We start from the raw sequence: 16466 nt of genomic DNA, 5'->3' as shown, positions 1-16466 counted from the left end.
GCTTAAAAGTACTTGTGACCTCTGCTGAACAGTATCTCCTTTTATCTGATAATTAATGACTTCTACAAAACAATTAATCAGCTTTTCTTTGAAACATCATGATATTATGATGCATCAATGAAATCTGGAAGGACAAAAACAAACTGGAACAACCCCTGCGTATATCTTCCCACTTGGTTGGGAAAGTCAGACTTGAGCATAGGTTTTCTGATTTGCACTGGTTTCTTGTGGTACCTACACAGTTGGAGAGGGAGATATCGCTACTTAAATAGCTAAATTTATAAAGTGAATGGTTAGCAATGTCTTGTTTGTGTAGTTAAGAGTGGATTGGGTAGGTAAGTACTGGTTCTTGTTGAAAGGTCTTTCCTGCAGGGATCTTCATGCTACTCCAGCAAGACTGGGGAATTTGTTTTTTAATACAATTTAATGCATGCGTTTCAGGCAGAAACATCTAGCAATTTTCCCATTGCTATGCTGAAGCAAGGTTTTAGTAAAAACTTCAGGTACATCAAGGATTTCACTAATCATCTTGGAGACGACTACTATGGGTCAGTTTCCCTCTGTAAAACGAGGATAACTCCTACTCCATGTGAACCTGTGGTGAGCATCAAAAAATGCAGCTGTTAAGATCTGTGAAGCACTGTAAGTATGAAAAGCATCACTAAAAGCACCAGGGACCATTATTGTTAGGGACAACTGCGGATGATACTTGTTGTGCTGGAACTCAAACAAGGGTGAACCAAATACCATTTTCCCTAACATGGGCAAGCAACAGCATGCATTGTAGCAAACACGTCCATCACTTTTCTTGCTCTACTGTCTTTGTCACACATTTGGCCTCTCAGGTCTGGCAATACAAGCCTCTAGTTAATCTTCCATGCTCAAGTTTCTTTTAAACATTGATTTTCTAATAAATATGGAATGTGTCCCAGTGCTTAAGCAATTAAGCCAATGACTGTTCCAAGGCCAAAGGCAAGGACATGACATTGTAGGAAAGCAGAACAAACAACCTCATTCCTTCGCCCTCACCATTTGGGCTTGGTAATGAGAGAAATCCTGATTAATAGAAATGAATGTAAAACAGCAGCAAGGGGCCAAGAAGTCTTTCCCCCGCCTCATAATTCCTGAGAGGGTCAAGAAAGATACCTGCTTCATCCCACGATCATATGTCCTAACCCTGCATGACCCCCTTTCTGAAGACCTTCCCAAGTCATTCATAATCCACTTTCAGAGGATATTAAATGCAAAAGGAAGTTAGAGCCATGCACAAAACCTTGCTTCTCTCCAAAGGAAAACTATGACATCCAGACCTTTCTAAGAAGTTACAATTGCCTCTCCAACCTATATCAAGGATAGCTGAAATTTCAACTTCCCTTTCTCATCCCTGCTGCTAAGCATTACAGTACTTATGCATTAAGAATCATGTGTAGGAGACCTCAGCCCCTGGCCTAGACTGGAGGTGCTTATTAGCCCTACATGAGAAGTAGTCAGTTGGTCCCTTCATCGAGTACAGACTCTATTATTCTACTCAGAACAAGCAGGTCTATTAGGATTTCTTATTCTCCATCATTTAAAACCCGAGGGGTATCATCAGAAAGCATAGATTAACCTCCTGCACCTTGACAATAAAGGAGAGGAAGTAAAGATCAAGACTTTCCCCTGCTATGTATTTGGCTTCTGAGCTCAACCTGAGCAGCTCAGCTCAGCACGGATTGTAGCAGGACCGAGGCAGGCGTCTTTGGATCAGGTTCCAGAGGGACCAAGGGAAAGCAGGAACTCTTGACAAAAAATTAAATAACCCTGGTAAAAGCCAGATTCACCAAGCTGCCACTTTTCAGGGACACCAGCACCTTCAAAGAGTAAAGCATGGGGAGGAGGACACATTGGGGAGTTCAATGCAGAGACCTCACAGGCGTGAATAGGAATGGGATTCCTGAGGGCAACGCTTTGTATTCATCCCGTGCTCTTCTTGGCCGAGTTTGTTGATTCAGCTGGAGCACTGCTCCATACTACCCTCTTCCATTTTATACATGTGGACATGCACAGACTGCTTAAAGTTCAATTCCCTCCCTCCAAGCCATATTTCCTCCTCCCTCCCACTCAACGTTTGCATGAAACCTGTCTGCCATTAGGGCTTCAGCATTTAAAAATCCCAACTAGAAAGGGGTAGCTGACTGACAGCTTACTCTTAATGAAACCTCCTAGATCACTGTGACCTCAGCAGGGACTGAGGCCAAGATAATGTCTCCCACATAGGCTACTGGATTCTCTGTGAATTGTGCGTGGCTGTTCAGAATGGATGTGCTCAGTGCGAGAGCCACCAGGATTTGGGATCACTTAAAGCCCCTCAACCCCAATAGGCAAAATATAGGACTTCTTTTTCCATGCCCATGCCCCCACACCTGTTCCAAGCTAGGTCTTATTCAGCTTCTCCCCATGCCCCCCGCCACCCCCTGCAGTGCTGTCCCCTGTCCCCTTCTACAGTACTACAAGCAAGCCAGTTTTGTTCAGGCACCCGAATGAACCAAGCAGCATAGCTGTCAGCTGCTTTTGCCATGGATACGCTGCACATAGCGACAAGAGAGCGAATACTGCAAAGCTAATGCTTAATTCTCAGCTGTCCCCACATCAAAAGTCATCTGCCATAAATGAAGCTCTTGCTGCCTGCTAGCGCTATGCGGGCACAGGTTCGGCAGGACCAGGTAATCTGATGCGCTGTCATGTTCACACGGGGAGAGAAAAGACCACTACCACACTGATATCCAACCACAGAATAGGCAACACTAAGACACCATACACTTGAACCTCTCTGGGCCAAATTAATCAAAGGGGCTGCTCCATTGACCTAAGTGATGCTACCCCTAGGATGAACTGGATCCCATAATTTTGAGGACAATGCCAAAAACTTCCTTTGCCAGCCCTCAGCTGTACCTCTGTGGAAAGCTCCCACAAGAAGTGGGTCCAGTTGTGGAAAGGTGCCATGCCAAAAGCGCTGGTACAGCTTGCATTGTAGCTGTCACAGTGTTCACGGGCAGCCCCTGGGTCTCCCATCACGAAGGTCAGCTCCTGCAGAGCACCCTGGAAAGGCAAGAAAACAAAACAGGCTGTAGCTTACATACAAACCCTGATGCCTGCTCCACATGAGGACTGACTAAAAAGCAAGTGGGGCAGGTTGAAATGAGGCTATTTGGACCTGGTACATTGGCTGTTACATGGGAGAGACAAAACAAACAAGAGGCAGCGAGTGGGTTGCTTCCTGCTTGCCGGGGGCAGCCAGAAGGCTCATGATACTCAAGTTATGAATTTGTTAAAGTCAGAGCTGGTTCCTCCTCCTGATATTCCTCCTATTCTCTCTCAGCTGTCCGTATAGTACATCCAGGGTAATTAGTGGAGTAACCTGCCATCAAGCCATGCCTATCAATTCATATTGTTCCACATGACACAGCTGTCCAGAGCAATCATCTGAGTGAGCCTGCCCTACCTAGGCCCACTCCTTTGTGGTAAAACAGTGGTAAAAGCAAAGGACAGCATGTGGAAGCTGCCAGCTAATCTCTCCAGTGGGAAACCGTCTTAATACAAGACCATAGGTTTGGCTGCAAACCTAAATTGGAAAAGAGGGGAACTTACAGCTGTATGTGTTCTTGAAAAAATAGGGAAGGGGCCCCTGATGCAAGATGATGGGAGCTCAGCGCTGCACGTTGGCACTGATTGCTTCTGCAGTCTGATATCCCTTGTTAGTTACTGGGATTTTTCAATGCAAATGCCTAAGATTTAGGCAGGTCTTTTACAGAGGTCCTATTTTTAATCTCTGTACATCTTTAGGCTGCAAGTTCTTTGGAGAAGGGACTATAACTTTGATGCATGTGGGTATAATGCTTAATTATAAAGGGGCCCAGATCTTTCACTGAATCTTCCATAGACCCCATGGATATGCAAATAACAAAGTTAACTGCACAGCACAAGTACCATCCATGCAGCACAGATGATTTTAATTGCAGGCAACAAGATGAAGTAGTGGGAAGGAGTGTGGCTTGACCCCAGCTCCTGTCACAGTATGATGTCAACCTTGGGCCATTCATTCCCACTTCATGGCTTCACCTTATCCGCTTGCAAAGCAGGAGACAATCATAAGTCCCTGGGAGGGTGAGCAGGACAATGATAAAGAGAAGATACCCTCAGAGGAAGGCTGCTATGTAAGGGTGCCAAGAGGTGTGATGGTATTTTTTTTCTGAAATTTTAAGAGGAGAAAAGAAGTCACGAGTACACAGGCCTGGCTAGAAACGAGACCTCCCCAGTGCTCTGACTCCAGCTGCTTTAAAGAACAGTCCTCGCACGCCACTACTTCATTCTTCCAGTACTGAATAGCTCTCATGAACTTCTACAATAAGCCTCCTGTGAAAAGCCACATAACAGAGAGGACATAAGCAGCCTCCTCTCTCCCTGCAAAGTGTGGGCAAAGGTGTGTAACTAACAGAGGGAGGAGTGGATTAAAGTGTGGGTTGCCAAGGGTCTCTCTCTACGGACTGGCGTACGGCCAGCGTTGTATTTCTCTGGGCAGACAATTCAGTGCTTGTCAAAGCCTTTATACAGCAGGTCCACTAAGCACTGAAAATAAATGGCTTTTATCAGCAAAGCAAGAGATAAGGATCTTCAGGAGCAAATGCAACTGCAGCCCAGTAAAGCAGTGCCTGAACAGAAGCCCCCCCACCCCAAACCCAGCGCCCTGCAGATAACTCCTTTACAGCTGGAAAAGGAGAGTCTGTGTGCAAAAGGAGCAGGCCCTCACCTCAAAAGGAATCTCAAAGGGTTCAATCAGGCCTCCAATGATGACCAGCCCTTCAGTGGTGACTCCCATCCCAAAGTAATTGGACCAGCTCACGCTCTCAACCAGTTGACAGTCCACACGCAGCTCCAGTCTTTCCAAAGTGATGCTGAGAGCAACTCGGTGCCAGCCCCCATCTCCCAGGGTGGTAACTGGGAACCTGCATGCCCCAGGGTTGGGGAGAAGACAGACAGACTGTGGGTCAGCCAGACACAAAATTACAAATACCTTTAGCAAGGCTGGACTCACCTTTTACCACTGCCACAGGACTGCGCAAAAACTCAAGCAGGTGGTGTGTAGTGCCAGGAGAGGTGCTGTTTAGAGGCCAAAGGAAACTCTGATGGCAATTTAACACCTTTCCCACCTTGGCTGTGAGCCCATCCTTGATTCACAGGTTGTGTCAGCTGGCTCTCCTTTAGGTTGTCATTTCCTCCACCCGCCCACCTCTTTCTCACAACCCTGACTTCGTGCTGCCAGATTTTACGATACACTTTGCACAAAGCCATTTCCAACCAGAACCTTGCCATCATCCTGTCACCTGCAGCACTGAGCCAAAACATGACTGAACCTGGAGACATGTTAACAGGGACCTGTCACTGGGCAGGCCACTCCAGCTGCTGCTTTGGATGTTTCCTGCCTGGCAGGGGACAGGCAAATAGTTCAGAGAAACTTGTTCTAAGATGCTAATGAAGAAAGCAAGTGAGGGACCCTCTTTTTCCTCAATCCCAAGAAAAAAAAGAAGATAAGAAAGATTCCTGGCTCTATGGGAAACAGGATTTAAAGACTTCCTTAGTAAAACAGATGTGTTCACATCCAGAAATACTGCCACAAAGCCCTTAAAAGGAGGTCCATATCATTACCCCCATTTTGCAGATGAGGAAACAAAGGCAGAGAGGCCAGCAGGCCACAGGCAGAACACAAACTAGGACCCAGGTATTCAGAGTCCTGGTCCAGTGCTCTAGTCATTAGGCCACACTGCATCCCCACCTCCCCAAAGGAGCAGGCAATTCCCATAGGGAAATAAGAGATTGCTGGGCTAATAACAACAACACACTCAAGCTGCCATGTTGAGGTGGTTGGGGTCTGTCACACCAGCTGTGAACTATCCAGTGTAGCAAATTATTTTCCTCCTGAATCCAAATTTCAAAACTGTGAGGCATTAGACAGAGGAACCTCCCTGCTAAAAAGCTGTTAAAAGGCCTCCAAAATAAAGCTCATTAATCAAAACAGATAGTGAAGGATGAGAGAGACTGAACACAATGCCCAGGAAGCACTGCCAGCAAATATTTTGCACTGCCCAAACAACCGTCTCTTCTAACCTCTTGTGATGTGAATTCAAGAGACCACCATCTCTCTCCAGTATGATCGGCTGCCTGGGCTCAGTTTGGCATGCTCTTGGTGAATAATCAATGCCCTGGCAATGGGACAACAACTCACACTTCTCTCTGATCAAGTTGGAACATCTTTCTGCACGTAAAAACCAGGCTTGATAATTAAACACCTGTTGGGCGCATCTACATGAGATTCTGACTGTGCAGGAGCTTGATACTACTGCGTAGTACCGTCCCATGGCAAAAACTATGCCACAACGCTACTGTGTAGTAGTATTAGGCTATTGTGCAGCAGCGTCACAAAAAGAGGCATTTGCTTGTGCTATGACACAGTAACTTGGGTTCCTGCACATTTATTTAGTACTTACTTTTACAAGCACTAAACAAATGGGCAGTAACCAGTGTGCAGTAGCACCTCGTGTAGACACATCCCTTGAGTGTGTAAAAGGTGGACCTGTGGGTACCATCACATGCTAACGCACACAAAATGAGCAGCAATGGGAGCATAATGGAGAATCTAGTACCCAAGACATTACTCACATGAACAGTCACCTTTTAGTTCTCACCAGCACATATTTGGCATGGTCATGCTCATCTTAGGTGCCTCCCATTGGAAATGCTTACACTGTATTTTTGGGGGAGAAAGAAAAAAAATGGCTAGAACTTACTCATAATGGCGCCTCCTGGTGGTGACAAAGACTAAGGCATAGGGGTTAATTCTTATCTGGAACAGCATGTCACTCTGATGACTGAGGATAGTCAAGAGGCTAGTCTCCTCCTTCAGAGAGTACCTGAGTTTCAGCAGCACACTCAGCTCATCTGCAAACCTAGGAGAGAGAGGGAGAGAGAGAGAAAAACCAAGCATGGTCTTTTATATCACCTGGTGTAACAAACTGGGCAATCGTCTATTCGTATATATGATCATGAACAGAAAACTAAGCTAAAGAGTGATTAACCTTGCAAGGTTAATCAATCAAATGTTAGCAAAGGCCAGATTTTGGAGTTCAAGTTACCTATGTATCCTTAATTCATCCCCTTCCCTTATGGATTCTGATATTGTTTGTATTTAATGGCTGCATATTTTTTTCTCTACCAGGTCCTAGCATCTTTTGTTGCCCCAGGAAAATACTGTCCACTTGAAGAACAGCTATCTAATACTTTGCTTTCCCTTTATTGTTCAACGTATGGACCACACAGTCGATACAAATCCTGCCCCGAAGGCAAAATTTTTGATTTTCTGCAGGGCTTTTCTTAGATGTTCATCCCTGTACTACATAAGCACTTTATAAATATTAATGAGCTTATTTTCACTACACCTCATGAGGTGAAACAGTATTAGTGTCTTCATTTTCCTGATGAAAATCAGAGGAACAACGATAGTAAAGTTCAAGTACCCATCCACGCAGGATGCCCAGAGTCACCTAGGTACTAATTTTACAGAGAATGTAGCAGTCTATGGGCCTTTATATGTTCCAAGGACAGCTTCTCTGGACACAAGGCCAGACACGGGTATGGGTGAACTGGGTGGCTGCCCGGGGGACATATGGCCAGACACAGGTATGGGCAATCTGGGCAGCTGCCCGGGGCCTGGACAGAAAGGGCGTCTAAAAATGGAAATTTTTATTATTATCATCATTATCTCTGGCAAAGCGGAGCCTGATGCTAAAAGTTCACCTGGGACTGCCAGGAGTTTAGGTATGGTGCTGTATGGACATCAGCTGCAGCTATGTCTGCTCCTCATTTGTGCAAATCAGGTACAGAGGCAATGCAGTTTGGGGTCAAAAGTAAAAAGGGTGGTTTATATACATCTTGCTCAGTATCACACAGTTTTTATGTCAAAAAGAATCCAGTTCTCCAAAGCAGCATTACATTGCCTTAACAATGTAGGCTTCCTTTCTCTTCCTGAAATTGCTCTTTGTCCTATTTGCCTACTCAAACCCAGTTCTTGCCCCAGTCTTTTGTGGGGATTTTGATTACAAAAACCCCACAAAAACACAAACTCCATGGGTTGCAATTATTCAAAGTCTTAACACTTGGCCAGACTTGTGCGCAATTTCAAAGAGATTGCAAAAGACATGTTCCTGATGGAAAATACCTTCCGCCAAGCCCTTGCTCCAAAGCATGGAACATGAAGGGGGAGAAGACAAAACATCTGGATATCTTTACTTTATCACGAGCAAAATTAATTTTCCTTAGAATCACTCTCAGAATGAAACTGAACTGTTTTAGCTGAAATCCCCTCCCTGATATTAATTCAGCCTGAGACAGACCCTCTGAACATAACATTTCTGGCCAAATGGTTAAACTTTGGCAACATTAAAAGCAATTGAAACAGGATCTTATAATTGGAAGTGACAGAAAACCTTAATTGGTTCTGCACGTTTTAGCCAATGCAAAGGAGTTGTGAGAGTGTGTTGAGCACTACACCCATTCTTGTGCTGAAGCCAAGAACTGGGTTAGAGAGGGACATTCAGGAAGCCACTTCACTTCTCTACGTCCAAGTTATTTCATGCAGAAAATAGTAATAAATTGTTACCTATTACAAGGTGGGTCAATCTGTAGTTTTAATTATCTGTAGGGAATTTTGGAAGGAGGACGTTTGCCAAAAGCTACATATTACAGCCTAGATTTTCAAGTGATTTTGGATGCCTGATTTGAAACACCTTAAAATGGCCTCATTGAAAAAGAACTTAAAAAAAGCACCCACCGTCTGAGAAAAATCAGGCTATGACAGCATACTCCACTGAAACTGTGAGTCTGCCAGGGGCTGAAACGTATCGTCTGAAAAGAGCTGGCCTTGCAAATATTTTCATTTCCCATTTTTTTTCCTGGTCCACATCAGGACAAACTCAAGACATTCACATTTTTAACAAAAATAAGGAAGTGACCTTCCACGCATACAAGCACCAGAACAAATTAGTTGCCCCGTGGCTGGTACACTCAACGGGAATATGGAGATCCAGGTTCAAACCCCAGGAATATGGAGATCCAGGTTCAAACCCCAGGAATATGGAGATCCAGGTTCAAACCCCAGGCTGTTCTGGGATGGAAGTCTCTCTCACAGTCTCCTTTTTATAATTATGTCATTAGTATCTATTTATATATACAAAGGCGATAATATAGTATGTGTTTTCACTGAGCCTGAAAGACAGCACACACTATCCCAGGGTCATTGGAAAGCTCCCTCCCTCTCAAAATGCCATCCCAGATGAAAGAAAACTTCCTGACAAACATTGTGATAAAACTGATACACTCCAAAGCAACGTTTCACGTCTAAGAAATCAGCATTTCCCCCTACAAAAAAATTTCTTTCAGCAAAAAGTGCTCAACACTAAACATTTCCCTGACCTTGACCTCCAGTCAGGAGAGCTAAAAGAAATGGGAGATGCATTGAACTATTGATGAAAGAGAAAGGCATGAAGCAGATCAAAGAAGTTTTACCTTTGGGCCATTAGGACACAGAAATGACACTTGGATTCTAACTACATGACAGCTTTGCTGACACAGCTATGTTGAACAGTGGTGCGAAAACATCATACCTCTTAGCTAGTTTTCCTATGCCAACCAAACACCCTGTATGAAGGCAACTCGCACACAAAGAGGGTTTTAACCAGCTAAATTTCTGCAATGCCTTCTGCCACTATGCAGAGTGTCTCCATAATGATGTTTGCCACCATAGCTATGCCAGCACAGGCATGGTGGCAGCAACCTTGTAATATAAGCAAGCCCTTAGAAGAATTGGGAGGGAGAATGGAGATGGAAAAAAAAAAAAAAAACCCAGGACAAAGCATGAACCAGGTGTGCAGGAAACCAGATTTTAAGAACTAGGAAAACAGCCTACCTGTCTCCAAACACCTCCCTGGTGGGCACACTGAGAGTGGAGTACTGCCCTATCTCCAAGGTGCTACAGTTGGTTTCATCATAGCTGAGAGAAATGTTGCTGAGGTCCTGGGCATATGAAGTCAGTTTATCCAGCAAGTTCACTTCATCTGCAGGGGGGAAACAGAAAGATATAAAATATGTAATGCTTCCTTCAGCCAGAATGCTGTTTTCATCATTAAACTACCAGCAATATGCTTGCTACTGCACTGGACATCAACAACAAAGTGGTGTTGAATAGGTAACAGCACAATAAAATGGTTTTGAATTGGAGGGAGAGGGTCTCACAACTCAGGACAGATTACAACAGCCAAATGCTGCTATTTTCCTCTAGTTTTTCATTATATTCTCTGTAAGGAGACAATTACACTCTGACTACAGGCACAAATGCAGCCTATTTAGCCTTATGGTGCACTCTGAGGAGAGGCTGCCCAGTCTCCTCCAAAGCAGTTTTTCCATATCACAGAAAGGAAGGGCATGTGTAACATTGCAAGCACAAGAAAAAGATCCTGTGTAAAAAATATCACATATCTTGTATGAGTAAAATGTAGCTCACTTCCCTGGGACCAAGGAATAGCTTCACACACCTTCCGACAGGTAAGAGAAACTCACTGTAGCAGCACTGAGCTGCTGCCTGCCTGGATATTCGAATTTGTCTTTACAAGCTTGTTTCAGCTCATTAGAAAAGGCCCAGGACAGACTGTAAGCAAGAGAGGAGGGAAGGTGCCTGTAACATCAGTGAAACCTTCATCACCTTGGCTGGAAACCCTAGTGAGCAGAGAGGAGGACATGACCAGGCAACACCACAGCCTGAATGATAGTAGTCTTCCACATACGCCTTTTACCAGGGAGGGCAAATCACATCTCAGATGTCCACCACTTGGCCATGGACCGGACTTAAACACAACCCCCTTTACTTAGCCAGGAGGCTGGAATGAGCGTCAGACTGCACGGCTGCAGGAAATGCAGCTGTGTCACTGTAGCACTTTCAAGTGCTGCGGGACCCACCTGTGCTGCCTTATCCTGCTCCTCCCTTAACCAGTAAACGGCAGCAGGGACTACGGCCTTTCACGTTCTACACTAAGCCTTCATAAAAAGTGTTCAAGAAGTATAATTTTTACTGGATAGAAAACAAAATATGACAGAAACCTTGACACTCTGCTATGAAACTGTACTAGTCTGGGTCTTAATCATGGCTGAGGATGAAAATACTGGCTTCAGGACCTGAATAGTTCTAGCTGTGGGAATCACCAGGGGATGGAGAGGATTGCATGGTTCATAGGGCACAGTTTCCAAACATTGTGGACCCAGCATGAAATTCTAGCCACTCCTCTTAATGAAGGCAGTGGGCAAGCAGCGCAGGTTTAGGAGAACAAAGGTTAATAATAATCTGAGCAAAATATTAGCAAAACCAGCAGCTAGCAGGCTACAAAGACAGGTTCAGCCAACATGCTGGGACAGAGAGGACAATCTTAACTCCAAGTTGGCTGCAATGGGCCCATGTACCCAGAAAAAGAACAGCAACCAGGAGGTAACAGCAGATGCAGGTACAGCCAGGGCTCTTAACAGAAACCGAAGTTCCCATTTTAAACAGTATTTGGAATCAAGTTTATGATTATTTGAACTTCAAAGCAGCAGTCTCTATCTGTTCCAACATTAGAATCAGACATGTCATATAAATCTCATTAACAAGTTATAACCAATATAAACAAACATAAACACACATACATGCATTTCTCAGACTAAAGAGCATTTCTGCGTAAGGTGTCCTTCACTGCAGTATCTGTTCACCTTCCAAGTACAAATCAATGCATCTTCCAGCATCACCTTCATAGCCTAAAAGTGTTTGTGCCTTGCTATCTGAATCTTTCCCTAAACTGGAGAATCACAGATGTAAAAGACCATTGAGATCTCATTTCTCCCTGATATTTGCAGGGCTCTTACCGCTGTTATACCCAAAACATGCATTGTTTTCTTGTACTGCACAATAACGTCCTGCTCCTTGACACGGGGCTTCTACATGCTACCACCACATTAAAAGACATGATCTTTCCCTTTCTCCTGCTCTTTGGTTATATCAAAAACCTCTACCTCTGTGCAATATTGAACTAGGTAGGCAAAGAGCTTTTGGTCTGCGAGCTTGGGAAATCCAGTTTCCTAAACAAGACACAGGAAAGATTCCCAAGTAGATGAGGAACAATTCACAGAGCAGGGGTGGTGGTGGCACTCTTACGCCCTGGTGCAGTGGTTCCCAATCTGTGGCATGGGTACCAGTAGTAGTACTCAGGCAACCTGTCATTGGTATGTGTTAACAGTTTTATTATAAATACTTTAGAGGGCAAAAAAATTGCTAGTGGTACATAAGGTTGTATCATTTTAAATTGGTGGTGCGCAATCTGTCAGAGTTTGGGAACCGCTGCCTTAGTGTTTAGGGCATTCAAAATATGGGGGACTTGGGTTCAAGTTCATCCTCTATCTGAAAACAGTGTCTTGAACTCAAGTCTCTCACCTCACAGGAAAGTAATGCCTTAATCATTAGGTTAGAGAGTATTCTGAGGCAAATCAGTCTTGGTTTTTCTGGTTGACACAACACCACTTTGTAGCAATAATTAAGTGTTCATAGAACCGTGGCTGGAACAAGGAAGTCCATCCACCCTGGAGAGCGCTATCCACACCAGGACATAGAATTAGTCTCTCTTACTCTCTCGCTCTGGTCCAACAAATATTTAATTATGTAGACAAGAATATATAGCTTCAAGAAGAGACGTGGAGAGACTTACCCTAGAATAATTAGCACATTATTTTAAGGTGGGAGAACCGCATCTAACTTCTTGATTTATATCGAACAGAGGAAGCATTTAATCCTGAGTCTTCCTCATCCCAGCTGAGTACCCTCACCAGGAGGCGAGGCAGGCCATGGCAACACCAGCACCTCAAGTCTATGAATGTCACCCAAGTCCCCTCATGACTCCAACTTTTGCTTTATATATTTCCTTTGCTTCTTATTGTGTTTGAATTGCCTGATGTAAAACATCTCACTAGCCCAAACAATTTAGGGCTTGCTTCAATTTTTCAGAAGGAAAAGGAAAAATATAGCATCTGTGTATCTTTACCCAACACACGTCCCATTTTCATTCTGATTTGTCTTCTCCTACATGTGTTAGAGAAATAACAGTACCAGCCAGGAGGCTGGGAAGAGGTAGTCAGTCATCCAAGATGACACCCTGCTGGGGCCAATCTGCACGAATGCACTGGGTTGTCAAGGAGCCAGTAATCCATTAGGTGGGAGGGTGTGGACAGTCTGACTTGGTTACTTTTCAATGGGATCCCTGCCAATCCCATCTGCATGAGCATCTGCCATCACTTGGGAGGAATCCAGCCTCTGTGTTCACTCCAATTCCCGTTGTAGATGAGGTGTGAGATTTATTCCAGGGCAGACCCCAAGGCACACCACAGCTTGTCAGCATATATACACACAAGGCACAGATCTGCTGCTCTGGTGAATAACAAGTCAATTGAGCAGAAAGCTGCTTTGATCCAGCTCTGACACACTAATCTATCAATTCTACTTTTAGTCTCCTAGAAAGGCTTTCCTAGAGAAAACAGCCCCATGGGAAGATTTGGGATGTCTGGGAGAGACTTGCTACTTTTATGATAAATTTGGGTTTCATCTGCATTTTCCTAGCTCCCCATGTGACAAGGAAGATGAAGAAGCACTGAGGCAATTCCCGGCCTGCAGAGAGAGGAATATGTGCCGATGGCTTTCAGAACAAAGGAATGGAAACACACCAGACTGAAAGGATCCCATGTTCTTGTCTTAAGAGTTTAAGAATTTTCACCACCGTTTCGGTAAATGTTTGTACTGCAACCAGCATGCTAGCACAGAATGGCCATTAATCTGAGTCCAAACAGGAACTAGAAGGGACAAAATAAAAAAAAAAAAAATCACAAAGATTTGCTGGTTTCTTCTGCTGGAAATTTTCTGAATTTAATGGTCTTTGCCCAGGGGTCAGTCAGAACAGGTGAAGTGAGTTTTGGCAGGTCTCAGAATATGTTCCAATGGACACAAGTTCATCTTACCACTAATTCATCTCAGCTGAACTGGTACATTGAAGGAAACCCTGCAGAATGAACTCTCTCTCCTCATGTAGGCCTTCAGTTCAGGAAAGCATGCAAGTATGTGTTTGACTTTAACCATGAGTGTTTTTGTGAATGGGACTGGATTTGGGGTTTAAGGCTGTCATTACAAGGCATGTTTTCCAGTCTTCTGATCATTCTCATGGCCCATCATGCATACTGAAGTCTAGACATCCAAACCGGACTGATATTCCAGTAGTGATCACACCAATGCCAGCTACAGATGTGAAATAACCTCCCTACTTCTACTTATTACTTCCCTGTTTATATGTCTGCAGAACCACAGTAGTCCCACTAGCCTGCAGAAGCTCATGTTCAGACAATTATCCACTATGACTCCCAAGTTCTTTCAAAGGCACTAGTTCCCAGGACAGAGTTCTCATATCCTTTAAGTATGGCCTACATCCCTTGCAAGAAATCAACCATGCCTCTTGTGAACCAGAGGAAATAGAACTGCTTTAAGAGAAGCCCATGGAGTGGAAGACCAGAACATGCCACACAGTCCATCCCAACCCAAAGACCACCAAATCAGTCTGCTCACAAGAGGCTTCCCTTTAGGGCTGTGCAAAACAGCACTGTTCTGTTTTGCCTTGAGTTTCAATGGGATAACGGAACAGTATTTCATCTCAAATTTTATTTTGAGTCAAAACAGCTGTTCCGTTGAAACAGTAAGGCTGTTTCAACACTGTTTTGAATTTCACTAGGGGTGGAAAAATCAGACCAGCTGGGCTCACTTCCCATCCCCAGCACTAGATCGCGCCAGGAGTGGTGAGGCAGCCCAGCTGGGCTGCTTTCACGTCCCCTGTGCTAGATCATGCCAGGCTGAGCTGCCTCCTGCCCCTGATGCAATCTAGTGAAGGGGATCGAGAAGCAGCCCAGCTGGGCTTCCTTGCAGCCCTCTACCAGATCTTGCATTGGGGATGGCAAGTCAGTCCAGCTGGACTGATTTCCCATCCCCAGCCTCTGGTAAAAAGGTTTTGAAGGTCAAAATGCATTGACCAGTCTTGTTTTGTTTCAAGGCTATTTCGAGGGCCTTTGTTTTGTTTCGATTTTGCTGTTTCAACCTTGAAATTGGTCAAAACGAAACGGCCAGCGAAATTTCACACAGCCCTACTCCCCATCATCACTACCCACATGTGGTAGTGCCAAGAGAGCTTCCTGAGTCCATGTAACAAGGATGCCACAAAGAAGGAAGGCCACAGAGAAAGAAAGAGAACGAACAGAAAGGGGAAAAAACACACTAAACAAAAGAATCCAAGAGTAGTTAAATTTTTGGCATCTATGATACATCTTTGTATTACAGGAAAGGTCCCTGCAAGAGATTAGCTTTTAGAAACCATGATGATTAACACTACAGAAATATTTTGGGAAGATCAGATACCATTAGCACCTTCCCCCCACCCCAGTGATAGCAGGAGAGAGATTTAAATAAATGAGAACAAGATGTCAAAAACACCAATGAAGAGGCAAACAGGGGAAAGGGAGGGTTAGTGTTTGGATCCAAAGCATATAACACATCAGCTTTGCAGAGCACAGACACTGCCCTTCTGGTTTAACGATTTCAGACTGCAGCACTTTCCCACTGGTTATTTTTCCTTCTCCCAGTCTTCCTGAAGCAGGCTTCCATTTATTTATTTTAGCAGAGCCTCATCTGGCTAGGTTCTGCACTGTTAGGATAAGCCAGTGAGCCTCTGAAACCCACCTGAGCTGGAAGAAAAGAGACTTGTGCTACATGAGATGCAAATACCAAACAAGACAGCCTCTGCAGATGCTTAAGACAGTTACTGGCTGTGGTTGATGCAGCTCATGGTACTGATATCTCCATGGGATTGCACTGCCTTGGAAGAGAGGCAGTGGCAAGGTAAGCTCATTTATTAAACAGCCTTAGTGATGTGTTCAGCCAAGCTGAATTTTGAAGCGTCTTTCTACAGCTTCTACCAAGATTAACCAAAGGAAATAGCCCATCCTCTGTCCCTGGCATTCTGTAGTTATAAGGACATCACATCATTAAAGAATTCAGCATGGTGTTCAAACTATTGCTTTCTATTGAAAATCAGCACCTACTAAACCTTGAAAAATGACACATGCTGCCTTAGGAAGTGATACTGAACCTCAGGGCTTGTGCTACACTGAGAACAGAAAAGAAGACTTGCATGGTAGCAGATTATCTGTTTACTGCAGGACTTTTTACATCTTCCTCTGAAGTAGCTGGTGCTGGATATTAGACCAGATGGGGCACAGGTCTGATCCAGCATAACTGTCCTTATATTCCAGCCTGATAGGGAACAGAGAGAAAG

At 44.4% G+C, this 16466-nt stretch overlaps 1 protein-coding gene across 1 annotated transcript in view; it reads right to left on the bottom strand.

Annotated features, from left to right (window-relative positions):
* Positions 1-10147, bottom strand: part of LOC109313841 (collagen alpha-1(I) chain-like) — a 152225-nt gene extending 142078 nt beyond the window's left edge. Inside the window, exons 1-4 of the mRNA XM_019540611.1 lie at positions 9995-10147; positions 6822-6980; positions 4787-4982; positions 2932-3078 (exon numbers count right to left, since the gene is read on the bottom strand). Of these exons, the coding sequence (XP_019396156.1) occupies positions 2932-3078; positions 4787-4982; positions 6822-6889 (411 nt within the window). The 5' untranslated portion in view covers positions 6890-6980; positions 9995-10147. The remainder of the gene's footprint in view (positions 1-2931; positions 3079-4786; positions 4983-6821; positions 6981-9994) is intronic.
* Between the last annotated feature and the right edge of the window lie 6319 nt (positions 10148-16466).

Source organism: Crocodylus porosus, unplaced genomic scaffold, assembly GCF_001723895.1.
Source record: "Crocodylus porosus isolate Cpor-Errol unplaced genomic scaffold, CroPor_comp1, whole genome shotgun sequence".
NCBI lineage: Eukaryota > Metazoa > Chordata > Crocodylia > Crocodylidae > Crocodylus > Crocodylus porosus.
This window is presented reverse-complemented; position numbering and strand designations above follow the sequence as displayed.